Genomic DNA, 18,079 nt, shown 5'->3' on the forward strand with positions numbered 1-18,079 from the left:
AAAGTAATATTTTGTTTTATTTGAAACATATTATTAAGCGTGAACTAAATTTTATTTACAATTTAAAATGTTAGAAACAATAAATAGTTACGTTGTAATAATATATTGCTATATAGCGACCTTCTGTTATTTTTAAAAATATAATATATGAATTATATAAATTTATATAAATAATATTTAAAAATTTATATAATAATCTAAAAGTTTTTTTTTATCGAACAACTTTACAGTTAAGTATCTCTAATCTCCAGAATACTAAACCTCGTTAAGTCGTAAAATTCTCAACGTTTTCATACAGTTAATAAGGTATTTTCGTTACGTCAGGAGCATTAAATTCATAATCAGACTTTACATTGAAGATCGAAATCGCATTAAACTTGTCCAATTAGATAAAAAGGAGTAAAGACTTTTTTCGTCCTAATTGATTTAATTCTATAAAATTGATAAGTTTGCAAATTCACAATTATGGATTATGGATTTAGGGTGGACACAAACCAATCTTGTTTTATCATGGAACCGAAAAGTAGATATGCAGTTCCACAGGCTCTAAAATGGATCTAGATGGCGTTAGCGTACTTCAAGAAAAATCTTTGTGTGAAAATTTGAAGAGTTGGCAAGCTTGTGGACATTCCGGTCTCTTTCTCGGTTAGGTCAAGTTAGATTCAGGATAAGTTAGGTTTCAAATATATATACAATCTACAATCGTGCATATACATTCGCGTAATGGTTCGTTCTGTTATTGTACGAAAGTGAGATAGAGAAAGTGATTATTGTCGATTGATGCAGAACGGAGATTTCTGTAATTAGTCTTTCTCTGTTGGCCGCATGTCATATTCGTAAATGACACGATGTTGCAAAATTACAGAACTGTAATGAGAACGGGCGATAGGCATACTTGTAAGCTCATCGCTTAGGTTCCATAATGATAAAAATGACGTATCCCGGGTTAGTACTCCTTGTCGGAGTTGGAATTGGACTGGCGACATTTCTGTATTATGTGTTCAGCGAAAATCGCGAGGAGGGACAGCAGCACTCGTATTCGAGAAATGCGAGGCCGCCTGAGGATCGCTACGAAGATCGTTCTTGGTCGATATCGTCAAATAAGGCTGAAAAGTATCCATCTTAATATATACATGCATATATGTATCGTTGCCTGTACTCGCGATTGTTATCTAATTTTCTCTTGATATTTACTTTTCCCTTGTTGAACTTATGATTATTCTTTGGCTTGTATTTTTTTGACAATTAAATTTGTAAATATGACAAAAGAATTATCGTTCTTTTATCTACTAGGAATAATGGTAGAAAGATCATGACATTAGGAAATGTTACGTACATCATTCCTCAGTAAAATATATTTATTTCTAGCACGACATTCAATAGACGAAGTTCATCAAACTCTATAAAAAGTAAAGATGGGAGGGAACCTACAACGAGTAAGGATGATATGAGCAATTGTTCAATCTGCCAATATGCATTAATTGAATCGGACGTCATACAATTGCGTCCTTGTAAACATAATTTTCATAAAGATTGCATTAATGAATTGAGAAGATTTGACCCTGGGGTAAAATTTAAAATGCCTACTACCGTTATAATTTTTTACGTTATACATAGAGATTCATAATTGTGCTCTTTATGTTCCAGGCTTCTTGTCCTAATTGCAGAAGAAAAATCAGACAAGCATTATAAATTTGTCAGAAACGTACAATTGGCTTGCACAGCCATTGCGTGATAAATATTAATTGTTATACGGTTATTTTACCTTTATTATAGTTAAATAATATCTGTTTAAAGGTAACACATGAAATGTTATATATATAATATTATTGTATAAATATTATTTTTCTTAGATATTTTGATAGTTTAATCAAAATATTCCAAAATTTTTAGATTGTATATTTTGCAAGAAGAACAAAAAATAAGAGTTTTCTAAATAGTCAAGTATATAAATGACTCCTGGTTGTAAAATTTTTAATTTATATATTTATAAGCAAAGTCATCATCCGCCCAAATCTCGAGCGAGTAGATCTAAAATTTTATCTAATGCAGAAAGTCAACATTTTGTAAGATTTAATCTTTGCTAAAAATTGATTGCTTCTTATCTCGCTCGAGAAACTGCTGGCTGAAGACTTATGATATAGTTCTTCAAAGATAAATAAATTTGTGCTTCAATTATAGAAAAGTGGTCGATTTTGAGCAGCTTGTAACTTGTTTGTATATAACACTGGGAGTCCCTGATATTATACTCAAGTTTTTTTTCATTAATATTATTTCAAATTTATAGAGATTTTGCAAATATTATTTGTCTGTTACATAAGGAACAAATAAAATTACAGGGAATAAACAAATTGGAGTAGTACTCTATCAGTGTCTTCCCGCAGTCAAACCAAACTGAAAAATTTTTTTATATTCTTTCCTTTGACAAGTAATTGGAGATTTTCAATCTTTAAATTATGATATCTCGATATTCTTCGTTAAAAAGAAAATGATGATAAAGAATTTTTCGATTTGGTACTATGAATACGCTGTTAGAATAATGCTCCAACTTTTGTTTATATTCTGTACATAAATGCACAAATATAGAATCTATTATATAAGCAAAAGATTTGTGATCGCAAGATCTAAATATTTCCTAACAAATAATTATTCAGGTATATTTTTTTCTATTTTTATCGTCTTTAATTTAATAGAATAATCTCGTTGTATTGAATTGCGATTTACATTAAAATTGAATCTCTGCTTAGCTTGAAAATTGATGGTACAAATTTGAATTATATTTACTTTAGGAAATAAATAATAGCGAATGATAATGCAGTATTTCATTGGCAACATTTTATGTGTAAGAAATTAGTTTTATTTATCTTTAATAAAATAATAAAAAATATATTATGTATAAATATAATATATTGTACGAATATCTTTAAAAGTGTGTATGAATAATTAATATAATAATACGCTACTCTCTCTTTCATTCTATTGTTCCGCTTTCCTTTTCGTTTGCCATAACTTAATTTGGATCTCTTTCGTAATATCTCTCGAGCATCGCGCGCGCGTCTGGTTACAAATGTGCGTATACCTCCTGCAATACGTACGTGCAACTGCAACGTTTGTCTAGTGAGCGGCGCGTAAAACGCGAGGTAGTCGCGCTTTAGTCAGTTATCCAGGAAGCGTTTCGATGTCGAAGAGAACTACCTTTCCGCGTTATCGCTTCTCTCCGTATAGGTGTTAATCGCGAATCGTAGGAATGCGGAAGTAAATGAAGAAGAACGCGGATCGGTGATTATGGATCACATTCCTTGTGTCAAAATGCATCGATGGAATGAACATGACTGGATTATTATTTATTATACTGATGTTGACTCGTGATGCGGTCGCAGGATTTCGACTATCCGCGGCCAATGAAAAACGAGGTATGTATCTCGTTATATGAAATATATATAGATCGATATAAACTTCGAGTATATTTAAAAGAAAATTAAGCTGCAAGTTTTTTGTGTGTAAAAAATAATATATTTATTGCGCAGAATTTTTGTGGTGCGCGTTCAACATTCAAGTGTATCTTAAATTGTTGAATTAATCACGTGATTTATCAATATATGAAACAATCGATCCTTGATCGATTAAAGCTGTTCGCTTGTGATTATAATATTATTGGTACTACAATTAATCGGATTTGTAATTATATAAAAAGAATTATAAGAAAAAGAATGCCGTTTATCGAATTTATGTAAACAGCGAAAAATGTAATAAAAAGAATTTTTTTCATTTAGATAATATATAATAAAAAAATCATTTAATAATAATAACAAAAGTATCTCAATAATGATAATTCAGCCACTTATAATAAAGTATAAGATGTTAAATCCCTATCAGTACACATGTTCAAAAAGATGTTTATAAGAGGATGTAAAATATGTTTTAACATTCTATGGATTTCTTAAAAACATCTTTTGAACATGTGTGCTGTTAGGGATATAATATATAAATAGTTGATTATATACATTGTGTGCAAAGATTGCACAACACGGTCGTAAAATATAGCTCGGGATTATAAAACTTTCTTGTTCAATCGTTAAAAGGCATATTGTAATAGCGAAATATACATATTTAAGATTTTAAAAACGAGTGTGATAAACTTGATGTTCAAGAAATGGTTGTCTTATACGAAACATTCGCATTTGTTCCGCGTACTCGAACAAACAGGTTGTACAGAGTTCAATATTGGTTGTCCCATTTCTGGACCGGTTCCAGCATGAAAAGAAGCAAAATAAGTTAAAGCGGATTAAAACGGGTTACGTATTAATTTTCGATTTCGCTCATAATTCGGTATCTTTAAAGATCTCAAGAGCGCGTATATTAGAATGTTTTATCTAATTAAAACAAACTTGCTTAGTTAAATTTAGTTATTATGATTTATTATTTTGTAGTAATTCATTAAAAGAAAACTATGAATGAAAGGCTTTTCTATTTCTGTGAAACCACAGACTGCCCGAGTCAATCACAGGCTGTCTATGAGTCTGCGTGATTAAATGTGATTTTATTATACATTCCATACATGCGTAATAATCTTTTCGTTCCTTTCATCGTTGTATAACAAGATAGTTATACAAGAATATATCAGCAAGACTGTTTAACCGCTCTTAGAGACTCGTATAATGGGGTTACGAGAATCACGCGCTGACCTACGTGCCCGTTTCTCGCGATATAGCGAAAATGAGTATGTAGTCGAACCGAGAGTTAGAGGTGCACTCGATCTCTGGCATATATATGTGTACACATATATATATATGTAAATGCGTACATTCGCTCATACACGCGGTTCATTCGGCAAACATTGTTAAATATTCATAAAGGATACCTCATCAATAATTTTAATATCAATATTTTAAGATATTTCGTGAAGTCGAATTTTAAATAATTTACATACCAAATTCTTTACATGATAGATATTATATATTTATTTAAAGATTAAATATTTTCTTGTTTGATTTTTCAGTGAAAAAATTGATACGTGATTGGGCACCTCTAGTATGGCTCGCGCCAGGAGAACGATTCTTACCCCTTGGTGTAACTGAATTTCTCGACAACGTACAATCGGATCAATATTATCTTCGCACTAGAATAGACGTAGGTAAATATTCAAACTAGTTGTGACATATGGATAATGTGACAAGAAAGATTATAAAATAAATAAGTACTGCTCAAACATATATTGTTGCGTAAAGTGTATGCAAATATATATCTATGCAAAAAAATTGTGTTACATAGTCACTATCAATGTTTTGAATTTTTTGACAGAATCTTTATTAAAAAATCAATCGTCTTTCTTATATGGTCGAAAACCCGCTGAAACTGTACCTGTCTACGCTCTTGTGAAAAACTGCGTATCCAAAGACGCGTGGCTACGTATAACGAGAACTAAACGGAAGTCGAAAAGCGAACAGAATACTTTACCGCTGCTACAGGACTCTGGACATTTGTCTCAACGACAATCTAATGATGCTAATGATATAAGAACACAGATTAAACTGCGAGAACGAATACAACAGGTATAAAATACGAAAATAAAACTTTTTTCATATTGACTTTTTTGGACGTTCCAAACATCAAAATTTAAATTGACTTTTTTACTCTATAAAGAAACCTCTAAAAAATTTGTATTATATTTTTTCTTATAAATATAAGTTTCGTTCTTTTTTTTTTTCTTTCACGTAAAATTAATCTCAGACGAAAACAGAGCGATTCGATAAAACCAGAGAAGAGAATGGATATCGGAAAGTACACTTTCACGTGACCTATTGGATGTTCTACCCATTTAGCGAGGGAAAAACTATCTGCGTACTAGATCTTGGATTTTTCGGCAGCTGGCCGATACCTACTATGGGTGGTATGTGCATAGGCACGCTTAAAGAATACGGCAGTCACATCGGAGATTGGGAACATATGAGTCTTTATTTCAAGGTAAACTCTACTTTCTTCAAAAATCCCCCCGCAAAATTTTGAATATTGTAATTAGTTATTGTAATTAAATTTATATGTACATAAATATACATATATATATATTTTTAGGATCACGAATATCCTTTGGCGATGTATGTATCAGCCCATGACGCTGGTGCATTTTATCGATACGATCCGCGAAATGGCACTTTTGTTTACGAAAGTCAGGAGACAAGAAAGGGTCTGTTCCAGAAGCCGACGTTTCCTGAAAAAGTTTATACCGCCAACGGATCGCATCCGATTTTATTCAGTGCGCGCGGCTCTCATGGACTTTGGACTGCTCCGGGAAAGCACAAATTTGTTCGTGTACCACGTTTGTATGATGAAAGCGGATTCGGGACCGCCTGGCCGACGTGGAAAAAATTGGAATTGCTTTTGGAAGAGGACAACGAGCCTTTACCAGGCTGGATGACGTTCAAAGGCAAATGGGGTAATCCCAGCAGTAATTGTCATCCGCTAGCGAAATTAGGTTTTAACATTTGTGAATTTGTAGACGGACCAACTGGAATTCCTATGAAAAAATTTAATTTTCGATGTTAAGATTTACATTAAAGATACGTTTAAATAAGAACCGACAATTCACGACATTTTGCTGTTGGTTCAACTTTACGAATACAATAACGTATGCTAAATAATAAACTGGTGAGACTTTGACGAGGTGCCAAACGTTATTTAAAAGCCACAGGAGAATTTTAATTTATTTGTTTTAATTTATTTGAATGATTAATCTTAATTTTTTTGATATATGAATACATAAATAAAAAATGATTTAGTGCCTTGCGTTAAACGTGTTCATTTAGCGAAAATTTCGTCGAAAATTGACAGTCGACAGTGACATATAAAACGATAATAAAATACAATTTGCTCGTTATAACCTGTGTGAATACATAATTAGCAGACAATAAGTGTCATAGCTTTTGCAGGCATCTCGCGTGTGACGTATGCTTAAGAATAGCAACAGTAGGCAGATTATTTTATCTTGTGCAACATTCTATTGGCCTTTCACGATTGTTATCATTTTTATACTGGAATGCTAATTCCACCGATTATTCGAACTTTTAATATTTAATTTGGCAAAGCTCAACGCTTAATATTTATCATCGAGAACACGATAGCAGGCAGATTTACTCAGAAACTTCATCTTCATCCACTCCTTCTATACCAATACTACGTATACCATTTCTTAATAATGGTGTGCCCTTATCCTTTGCCAAAACGCGTGCGTTCAATACAATTTTCAATGGCGTACCTGACAAACAACACATTATTTCGACATCTTCCTTTAATATCTTTTCTTTATATGCCAGTAACTTTATGTTCAATCTGATAAAAAAAAAGAATCAATTATTTTAATATTTTATACATCAATAATGAAAAAAAATTTATTTAAAAGAAAAGCTATGAGTATTGAGCATGAAAGAATCAACAATATTTAAATAATCACATTAAAGAACAAATAAAAGCCAGGCATGAATTTATTGTGATTAAACTATTCAATTTAAACACATATAATGAAGATAAATAAATGTTTGAATCTTAGAATCATTTTCAATAATTATAGTGACACTTTATTACCAAAGATGATCTTAAAGTAGATTGAAACATTCATTTATTGTCATTTTGTGTTTAAATTGAATTGACTATTTGTGACGTAAATCCGCACCTGACTCTTGCCCTTCATTTTGATTACTTGTATATTGTCAGAGCCATTTCCACGTAATCAGATTCGTTATGGAGTTTTATTTATTTTAGAATTTTATTTATTTTATGATAAAAATATATGCAACAAATTTTATACCTTAAACCGTCTTTTTCTTGTACGAAATCGACAATGTGACAATTTGGATTGTGCTTTCCTGCAATTATTGCTAGAGCTATCAATTTTCTTTCTAGATGGACACATGTGTTCCATGGTATTGAGAATTCTATGTGATATCTGGAATAAATGTACATTCATACATACTTATATTCAATAGGTCATGTATTCAGTATATATATTTTTACACTAATGTTTTTTATATATTTTTTGTATATATTAAAAAAATATTAATAAAAAAACTAGAAAAATTGCAATACAAACTATAATTTATAAGTTTTATAAACCTATGATGTAATTGCAAGAATCCTAAGTGAACATCAATATGGCCATGTCTCTGTGGCTGTATCATAATATTGTTGTCTTTTCCAAGTCCACTTCCACCACTAAAGTGCACATGATGCTCTAAAAGCATGAGTTAATTAATTAAGAGAGAAACTTTCTAGACTAAATATACATGTATATATGTATATGTAAAATATCAAGACACTAATATCTTTTAAGTTCAAGTTTTATATTGATTTTAAGTTTAATTAGAGATTAGAAATAAGTACTTTTTCACAAACTAAATTTTTTAATAATATAAATAGATAAAGCTATTCAACAACACTATTATTTAATTAATTTTCAAATAGACTTTACTTTCACAGAAATTAGATTTAAGGATTGATTAGAAAGATGTATAATTAAAAAGTAGAAAAAATTATTTTAAAAATTATGAAAAATAATAATCTTCTTTGATTATATTTTTGTGGATAAAAAATCAACTTCAAATTCACCAAATAATATTTCTTCAAATAAAAATTATAAATAAGAAAAAATAAAAATTAATATTATCTTAATATGAAAAAGAATTGTTGTTGATAGATTTGTTTTAATATCTTCTATATTATTATTAAACAAAATTTCATATATCTTTATTTTATAAATAAGGTAATCTTTAGATTTTATTAAAAAATTAATACTCTTTAAAATTTTACTATTGAAACTTATCCACTAAGAGCCCTTAATTTTAATTGTTAAATTTATTTATTTTAAAGAAAAAGATTGTATAAACTATGTTTTTAAATACATATTTATTGCTCAAAAAGATTGTGGAAATCACACATTTTATTACGAAAGAAAAAACATAATTACCTTTATCTCCCATGTTTCATAAAATAGTTTAGCAAATTTGATAGTGATACTTTCATACTGGTCGTGGTATAAACTAAATTAATATAAAATCAACTCATAATAAATCTTAACTTAATGTTAGGTTCAAGTTTAGGTTAGGCTTGGATAAGCTAGCTAGAGAACTACTCCAAATCGATTTTAGCGACCTCGTCCCCATACCCGTATGGTGAAAACAGAGAGAAACTTGAAAGCAGCTACACCACTGTTTTTCATACGATGCTTTTCTTTGTACGCTTGTAGCGCCAACTAGATTTATTTTAAAAACTACATAGCCAGTTTTCCGATGTCATGGTAAAACGACTGGTTGGTTCATGTCCATACTAAATCCATATATAATTAGTGGATTTGAAAAGTACACGAAAATATTATGAATTTATTAATATATATTACATTACGTATTATTTTAGCTACGCTTAATCTTTTTTAATTTTAATAGATATTATTTTAATAGACTATTATATAAGAATTATTTTATGTATGTATACATATAAAATATATAATAAATTTACATATATTTATAATATATATATATATATATATATATATAAAGTTTATAAATATATAAATTATATAAAGTTATAAATATATAATAGAAATTTTGTTATACATATAACAGTATTTAAATAAATAAAATGAAAACAAAATAAAGTAATTTCTTATGCAAATATAAGTGGAAAGTATAGAATTTTTTTATAAGACTAAGTTTTTGAGAAAATTGATTCTGAAGATCCGCAAGTGAGATCAAATATATGTGCACTTGATTAATTAAAGTCGATTGATCTCACTGTACATAACAAAAAAAAAAAAAAATACAATTACGGCAAAAAGGTAAAGATTTGAAATATATTATTATTACATAATTTATGTGCTTTCCTAGACAGCACATGTCCCTAAAAGATGACTTAAACATGACTTAAAGACTCATTGTTTTTTAGATATCTTTAAGATGTCTTTTGGTCTTTCTGTGCTGTATGGGTTCATTCATCTAATAAGATATTTTACGTGCGAGAAAAGGACATTTCCAGTAATTTGTAATTTAATGAAATAATTATAAAACTATTATAAAACGAACAATTAAAACCCAGACAGAAATGGAACCAGAATTAATAATCATTTTTAGTTCAAAAATGTTTTTTTAGTCGGATCATACTGATTCTGTTAAATTTATAATACCGAAATGATAACCAGACTGTTAAATTATTTTCCGTTACGGTTCTTTTTTTGGTTCTTACAATTTATTTCTAGAAAAAAATTTTATTAATCAAAATCAATATAAGACTCTCGATTCTAAATTAGCAAAAAGCAGGGAAAGAAAAGCTTGAAGAGCCAAGCACAGAGTAAAGGTATAACAGGTAAAGAAAGCATAAATTTTTTATGAAAAGAAAACAAATTTATTCAATACAAATTTTTTGGTCCATTTTTGGACCATCTTCAGTATTACAGAAAGAGATGCTTATATAAATATCAATTCAACGTGCTCTTAACAATGCACAAGTACACGCAAGATGTGCCTTCCAACCCCCAATGAAAACTCGCAACTATAAAAACCAATTATAAAGTGCATACATAAATACACCCGCTAATGTAAATGTAGCGTCATAATGGCGAAATTAAAAAGTGAAAAAAATTGTGAAGAGATCCGTCGATAAATATCGATTACGCAAAATGAAAATATTTTTATATTACTAATTTTTTTATACTTTACCTTTATAAAGAAAGACACGTAAATTCTATGCTACATATGGAGTTAATTATATTACAAATATATATTTGACAAAATAGGATATAAAATTTAATACAAATTTAATACCAAATTTTATTTAATGGAAAATATAATTTGAAAAATACAAAATAATTTATTACACGAAAATATCCGAAATGTGTCTAATATAAAATTTATTAGAAATTTTTAAATCAAACGTAACTGATAGTCTATATATCGTAATAAAAAAAAATTATTAATAAAGTCGATTACGTCTTTCTCAATTAAGAGAACCTAGAATTTTAATGGAATTTTGTACTTCCAATTTTGTGTAATTTACAACAGATTTTTTTACAATAGATATACAATAAATAAGTACAATGTTATAAGTACATATAATATATAATATAGTATATACATAAAATATATATATTATATACAATTACAAATATACAATGTGAATACAATGTTACAGATATAATATAATGCAACTTAAATGTATCTTATACCATAAAGTTACATTTTTTATAGTTACGTTTTATATAATTAAATTAAATTTTATCATAAATATAAATTTAATTTTTACCTAACAATTTTTTTATAATTTATAATTGTTTTTTTTATCTTGTTTATGCGCAATTTGTATTTAATTAATTATTTAAATTAATGTATTTAAATTTAAATACATTTAAATTAATTAATGTATTTAAATGTATTATATTTAAAAAAATATTACATTTTTATATTTTTTTCACTCAAAATAAACTTTATTTTATTTAATTTTATAGCTTTAAATTTTATTAAATTTTCTTTTCTTTTCTTTCTTAATATCTTAATAGCCTAGCAGACCTAGCAGACCTAGCAAATCTAACAGACCTAGCAGATCTAGCAGACCTAACAGACCTAGCAGTAGCAAATCTAGCAGACTTGGCAGACCTAGCAGACCTCACTCTATTTGCTGACTACACAAAAACCTGTGATAAAGTTATGTGGGGAGTCCTAATTGAGAATTCGGAATAACGCAAAATTTGGAAATTTGCGATACACATATATATTTTTTACATATTTTGAAAAGTATTGACTACGTATTTTTCAAGTTGGATCCACCTCTGTTGCTTCTGGCCAGTTGGACCTACCTTTGTTGCTCCTGGCCATTTTGACTCGATTTCTACGAGCCAAGGATCGAGGAAGAAAATTCTCCCTCTAGTGCCGGTTAATAATTATTACCGGCAAATAAGACGACTTGTATTTGTTTATAATCAATATTATGATAGTACGATTGTTTTTTGACACGTCCTTTAAGTAATCAAAAGTCGCAAAATACAAATAATCATATATATGTCAAATATATTACCATGCATACAACCCTCTGTCGACGGGTCAAAGATCTGTACCTTTAAAATTGTTTTATAAAATTCATATATTTATATATGAAATATATTGAAATTATTTCATATATGTCTTGCATAATATTGCATTTAAATATCATGTATTTAAAAATATTTTTCCTTTTTCTTTAATTTTTATATACAAATAATATTTCCACATATAATATATATATATATATATATATATATATATATATATATAATATATAATAACACATAATAATAGTTAAAAAATAATGAATTAAAAATTTAACATAAAATTTTATCTTAGAATGTAATAAGAGAATAAAAAGAAATTTTTCTGATTTAAAATTGACCCAGAGTTCGCCATGTACGTGACTCCCGCCGTCCGAGGGTTAAAGCAACGAATTTATCTACAATCTACATCTCTAAGTCTATCAATCTACATCTACAGTTTCTACACAAATCCGTTGCTTTAAAATATAATAAAAGCTTTTTTGTCACTCACCGACTGATGCGCAGCGGAGTTGTCGATATTAAAACCACGTTGTCTGTAACATACAAATATAAAGTCTAAATTATAGCAGCGCTTAAAATAATTAATATTCAAGAATTTATTATTATATTTATAAAATTTTATATTCGATGAGTATAATAATAAGCAGATATATAAATATGGGATAATTTTAAAAGTCTTTACCTCTGAATTTCTCTTGTTTAATCATTCCAAATAAATAAACCGAATTAATTTATAAAAGTATTTATAAAAGTATTTATTTATAATAATTAATATACAAATAATATTTACCCCAGGGTTGCTCCGCCGGTGCAGGATGCCTCTCCTAGGCCTCCTCCTCCTCTCAGTTGTTAGGAAATATTTTATACGCGCGATATACTTTTTTAAATTTATTTAAATCGCACAAAAGTAAAATTGCGCAATATTTTAAACCGCACAAAAGTAAAAACGCGCGATAGTTTGACGGCACTCCCGCATTTTTACGCGCGATACTTTGACGGCACTCCCGAATTTCGAGACAATCGAAAATCCTATTTCATCACGCACGAGAATCATACTTGAAGTCGACAAGTCGGACACGACCAAACTCCGAGCAAGAGTTAAGTCCGAAGCGGAAAAAGACGAAAGATCGAGGGAATTGATCGCGAATGGGGTTCGTTCGATTCTCGTCCGCGCAGATCCGGATCTCAGGTCGACTCAAACTTATTAGGCACAATTTTGGATGAGTATATGTGTCTATCATACAGATAGTCCACAGGATACGTCATAGGGCTGATAGACGGATCAAAAGGAACAGTTCAGATTGTTGAACACCCATTTCATAAATGTTCAACAATCTGAACATTCATCAAATGGATCGAACATCTTTACCGAGCGTAAATTATGACCTTAATCCTCCAATCGACGTCCTCAATGCGATACGTATTTCTGGTAGACGGTACAAGAAAAGGGACCCATCAACGATTTATTCCAACAATCGACCGACCTCTAATCGATTAGAACCGAAATCTATTGTCCGAAGCAGATCGTGCTCTCAACAACCGATTATTGAACGTTAGCTCAATATTAACCGCGTGTTCATGTATCTCTCTATACTGAACTTACGTCTACCTACGCGGCCAGCATTCACCTCAGCCGCGATACTGAGGCGTGTAAACGTTGTTGCCCAGTAAGAAATGACGATTGAAAAAACGCCAAATAAACACCGATAAACGACATCGATTCGACATCTTCTTCAATCAGTCATTTTTCACTGGAAAGCAACGCTGACAGAATTCCATTTAGTCGGCGTCAAATACGATCGCTGACAACAATTTCGTGATCGAAATCAGAATCATATGAACGAAAACACGACCGCGATCGCGATTACGAGATGAATGTGAACAATAGCGCGCTATATGTCACCAAGGTCGAATGTTATTATTTTATTATATTTCAGAATCTTTTTAGACGTATTTTAACACGTTAAGATTCATCGCGTAGTATTATTATACGTATTATCGTCGCGAGAAACGACGGTGCACTCGACCTCGAGGTGACCGAACGCGAGACGCACGTGCCGGCGCCGGCGCCGGAGTAAAAGCACGTGCGCACACTGACACTACGCCCGTCGGACTCGAAATGAATGACTCGCGGCTGTCACGGGTCACGTCCGCCGTACGTTCTCCCCTCTCCTACTACGCAACGCGTGATGTCAAGGAGTAGGGAGAGTATGCTCTCTCTCTCTCTCTCTCTCTCTCTTTTTCTCGTGCTAACAAATACGCATTATACAATGATAAAATTTGATGCACTAAAATATAATAAATATTGTATCAAGTAATTCTATAATACATGTAAAATTCTCTAACTAAAATTATATTATTATTAGATGCATTTAACACGCTAAGCAGATACGTGGAACACAATTACGAAATTTAATACATAATAAAGTACTTTAACTAAAGTACTATTATTAAAGTAATATTATGACTTCCTGTATACGATTTTTTTATTACATTTATTATAATCACAAACATTGTAACGAAATTATCTCAATGGTGTTAATAATTATTTGTGAAAAATAAAAATCTTCCAAGATATAATTAATTCATTAAATTTAATAATAAGATATAATTAATTATATCTTAGAAAATTTCTATTTTATATATATAATAAATATGTAAATATATATTACATATATTATACATATATATTTTTATATATACATACATCAAATAATTAAAATAATTTCTCTAATAGTATATATACCTATTGTTATCCATAACATGTATTAAAACGAAAAAAATTACGTGCAGCTAAAATAATATATAATGAAATATCTTACTAAACCCATAATATTTTTGTGTATTTTTTAAATCCATAATTATGGATTTAGCACGGATATGAACCAATCGGTTGTTTGACTAGTTTATCGTGGCACCGAAAAATAGATCTGATGTAGTTCCGCTCGCTTTAAAATGGATCCAGTTGCAGTTAGATACTGCAAGGAAAAAGCGTTGTATGAAAAACAGCGATGTGGCCCCTTTCAGGGTCCTCTCTGGTAAAAATACAAAGATATCGCTTTTATGGCTCCAAGAAATAAATTCTCAGCTTCCATATGTGACTAAATCATTGACAAAATATATGGCAAGAACGCTACTCGCAAGAAAGCTAAACAGAAACGCAACAAAAGAAATAGTGATATGTAGCAACAGTCATAGACATAAACATAGAAAAATCTTTTTTTATTTCTTTCCTTTTAAGTACTAGAGGTAGTCTACTATAAAAGAGAATGAATCTTGGGTATTTTTACACTTCTCCAGATAGCAATAATTTCAACAGTGAATCAATGATAATCAATATTTTTCAAATGTTTGCACAATAAATTGCAAATATATAATTATACAAGTTTTAAATATTTTTGCGATAATTTAATCAATATTAATTATTTTCTTACTGTACAAAATAAAAAGTTGTTGCAAGAAAACATATTTTTCTATTGTTGGTAAAATATTTTTCTTTATTGAAAAATATGGTTATAACAATTTTTATATAAATGATTATAAAAGAGTATATTTACAGATAATGAAATGCGTCTTTATCATTGTTAAGTAATATTTATGCTAATAATAATAGAAACATATTATTTAATGAGAAAAAAATATTTGTATATATATATATATATATAATTTAATTAATTTTGTAACTTGACTTTAAAAAATGATATCGTTAAATGATATTGTCAAAATAATTGCTTTTAGGAACCACCAAGAAAACTTGGATTCAATTTATTTCTCTAACGGAAATTCTAAGTTTTCAACGTAGCATCGAATGGTATCATAAGAACCGACGAAAGATAACTTTTCGCGATGAAGATCCTTTCGATTCTGCGGCGATACAAACTACGCATTTACTAGTGTTTACCTGACGAGAAACAACGATTACGATCCTTCGACTAGACAGCAATTTTTGCACCCAAGAATGTGAACAAAATCCGGATTTATAGCAGGATATATAATTAATTATTTCTGCTATAAATTCCATTTAGTGAATATTTACATGATATGAACTTTGTGATAATAATTTACGTTTATTGTAATTGAAAACGAAATAAATTATCCCATTTTGCAAATTTTAACTCCAAACAAGAAACACTGAATTTTAATAAGCGTAATTTATATAACTAATAATATACATTTTGTAATATAAATTTGAGCTGAATAATTTCTGTGTTTCTGCATTTTAAATTAACTTCGATAATCAACATATCATATAAAGTCTAACGTTTATCTAAAAAATATAAAAAATATAATTTATTTTAGTTTAAGAAAACTATATGTGTAAATTAATTTATTATGTATTATTATTTTACGCTAACTTTTTATATTACGATTTTTAAAATTTAAGATTTGTTAATTATAGTTTATTAAATAATATAGTTATAATATAGTTTATTAAATAAAGCGTCTTGCTTCTATGGCAACTTAATATACTTATTAATTTCATAAACAGATATATTCATATCTCTATCAATCAATTTTCATTAATGTTCATACTTTCATTTACAATTTTATCGGTTAGTCAATAAATCAAAATAGCTATACAAATTATTCGAAAATGTAAATTAAAACGATGTAAATGTTTCTGCTGATTTTATTAACTATTCCGGACCGTAAATGGCATCCTTATGCAAAATTTTGACATTTGGAAAATTAAATTCCATTTGGACAAGAAATCAATATGTCCTTCTGTGATAAAATTGAAAGCAGAAGACGATGTTTTAGCACCGATTACTGTGGTTAGTATATCAAATATCTAAAATTGTAAGGATAATTTGGCAATATATGTATATATAAAATAAAAAAATATTTATTTGTATTTTGTTCAATGATTTTACCGAGATTTACAATTTTCATTTTTCGTACAAAACAGTAGTTATCACGATAAAAATTAGGAGACCACTCTCCTTCAGTATTACCAAAATTAGTTTATAATTAATGAATATATTGCATGCGTTTATTTGAAACGTTTAAAATATTCTTTAAAGTTTCATAAGCAAATAACTATATTTATTTTCATAATCATAAAATATTTTAAATTAACTCAAGATAAAAGAGTGTAATCCAAATTTTTTTTTCTTTTTTCGGGAATCTTATAATCTGCAATCTTGAAAATGTGATAATCTTAATTTGCATTATTATCAGGAAGTAGTGCATCAAACAGAGACAGCTGTTCCGAGGCACGCATACCTTCGTGTAATTGCCAAAGTAACGTAGGATGCCTGGATCACAGTGATTGCGGTGGTTTGCGATCTAGCCGGACAGTTGTGACAGACGCGTATCCTGGACCCTGTCAATGCATCCAAGAGGAAATTTGGAATAGTAACGCGCCGCCTAAACCGAATTGCCGATGGTTGAATAACTTCGTCGAGCTGCGGCGTCAATGGAGCGATTACGGTCGCCAGCAGGCTTGCAAATGCTGCAACTGTAGTCGATCGTGGTAGGCTTAAATAACGATATTTAAGTATGAGAGGAAAAAAAATCAATATTGCTTATAAGAATTATATGCGATGCGATAATGAAAAATATAAATTATATAAATGATGTAATATACATATATAAAATACTTGCTTTCTTTTTATTTTCAAAGATACGATATTTTGCCTTAAAATGATAAAATTCAGTTCTTGGCTATTTTGTGTAAATATTTAAATTTAAGAAAAATGTTATTTGCAATGTTTTAAATTAATTGATAAATTAATTTACTGAAAGAAAGAATTAGAGTTGTCTAATCTTCATTTATTAAAAACTGTATGTATAGTAATGCTGTTTTTATACAATAATAAAAAAATGTTTGTAAAAAAATTTGAATGATAAGCGAATATTTCTTTGTACAATATTGAAAGAGTTATTGGATTTCCTTATTTTACGTTCCATGTTGCATGTTTTGTTCGCAGCAGAACTGTCGCTCCAGGCCGACTATATGTTTCATCAGCACCGCCGTGTTCCGGTACCATTTTAACTGCGTCAGTCTGTCAG

At 29.3% G+C, this 18,079-nt stretch overlaps 4 protein-coding genes across 5 annotated transcripts in view; 2 read left to right on the forward strand and 2 right to left on the reverse strand.

The window, feature by feature from the left end:
- Positions 1-14,126, reverse strand: part of Dy (transmembrane protein dusky) — a 59,451-nt gene extending 45,325 nt beyond the window's left edge. Inside the window, exons 1-2 of the mRNA XM_072903408.1 lie at positions 12,855-14,126; positions 12,555-12,597 (exon numbers count right to left, since the gene is read on the reverse strand). The gene's annotated coding sequence lies outside the window, so the exon portion shown is untranslated. The remainder of the gene's footprint in view (positions 1-12,554; positions 12,598-12,854) is intronic.
- LOC140671740 (uncharacterized) lies at positions 678-2,349 on the forward strand. Of its 2 annotated transcripts, XR_012047788.1 has the most exons (4): positions 678-1,113; positions 1,369-1,567; positions 1,648-1,797; positions 1,894-2,349. XR_012047788.1 is itself a non-coding variant. In XM_072903308.1 (3 exons), exons 1-3 carry the CDS (start codon positions 923-925, stop codon positions 1,690-1,692), a joined length of 435 nt encoding a protein of 144 aa, XP_072759409.1. In that variant the 5' UTR covers positions 678-922; the 3' UTR covers positions 1,693-2,349. The 2 variants fall into 2 exon arrangements, 1 of the variants encoding a protein (XP_072759409.1); XM_072903308.1 differs by having other exon boundaries at positions 1,648-2,349.
- LOC140671741 (uncharacterized) lies at positions 3,016-6,543 on the forward strand. The gene is made up of 5 exons (XM_072903309.1): positions 3,016-3,413; positions 5,000-5,134; positions 5,302-5,552; positions 5,731-5,964; positions 6,073-6,543. Exons 1-5 carry the CDS (start codon positions 3,323-3,325, stop codon positions 6,541-6,543), a joined length of 1,182 nt encoding a protein of 393 aa, XP_072759410.1. The 5' UTR covers positions 3,016-3,322.
- On the reverse strand, positions 5,947-9,165 carry LOC140671739 (adipose-secreted signaling protein). Its single transcript, XM_072903307.1, has 4 exons — positions 8,957-9,165; positions 8,107-8,224; positions 7,802-7,939; positions 5,947-7,326 (listed from the first exon to the last, which is right to left on the reverse strand). The coding sequence occupies exons 1-4, from the start codon at positions 8,967-8,969 to the stop codon at positions 7,128-7,130; spliced, it is 468 nt and encodes a 155-aa protein (XP_072759408.1). The 5' UTR covers positions 8,970-9,165; the 3' UTR covers positions 5,947-7,127.
- Positions 14,127-18,079: the final 3,953 nt, after the last annotated feature.

Source organism: Anoplolepis gracilipes, chromosome 12, assembly GCF_047496725.1.
Source record: "Anoplolepis gracilipes chromosome 12, ASM4749672v1, whole genome shotgun sequence".
Lineage (NCBI taxonomy): Eukaryota > Metazoa > Arthropoda > Insecta > Hymenoptera > Formicidae > Anoplolepis > Anoplolepis gracilipes.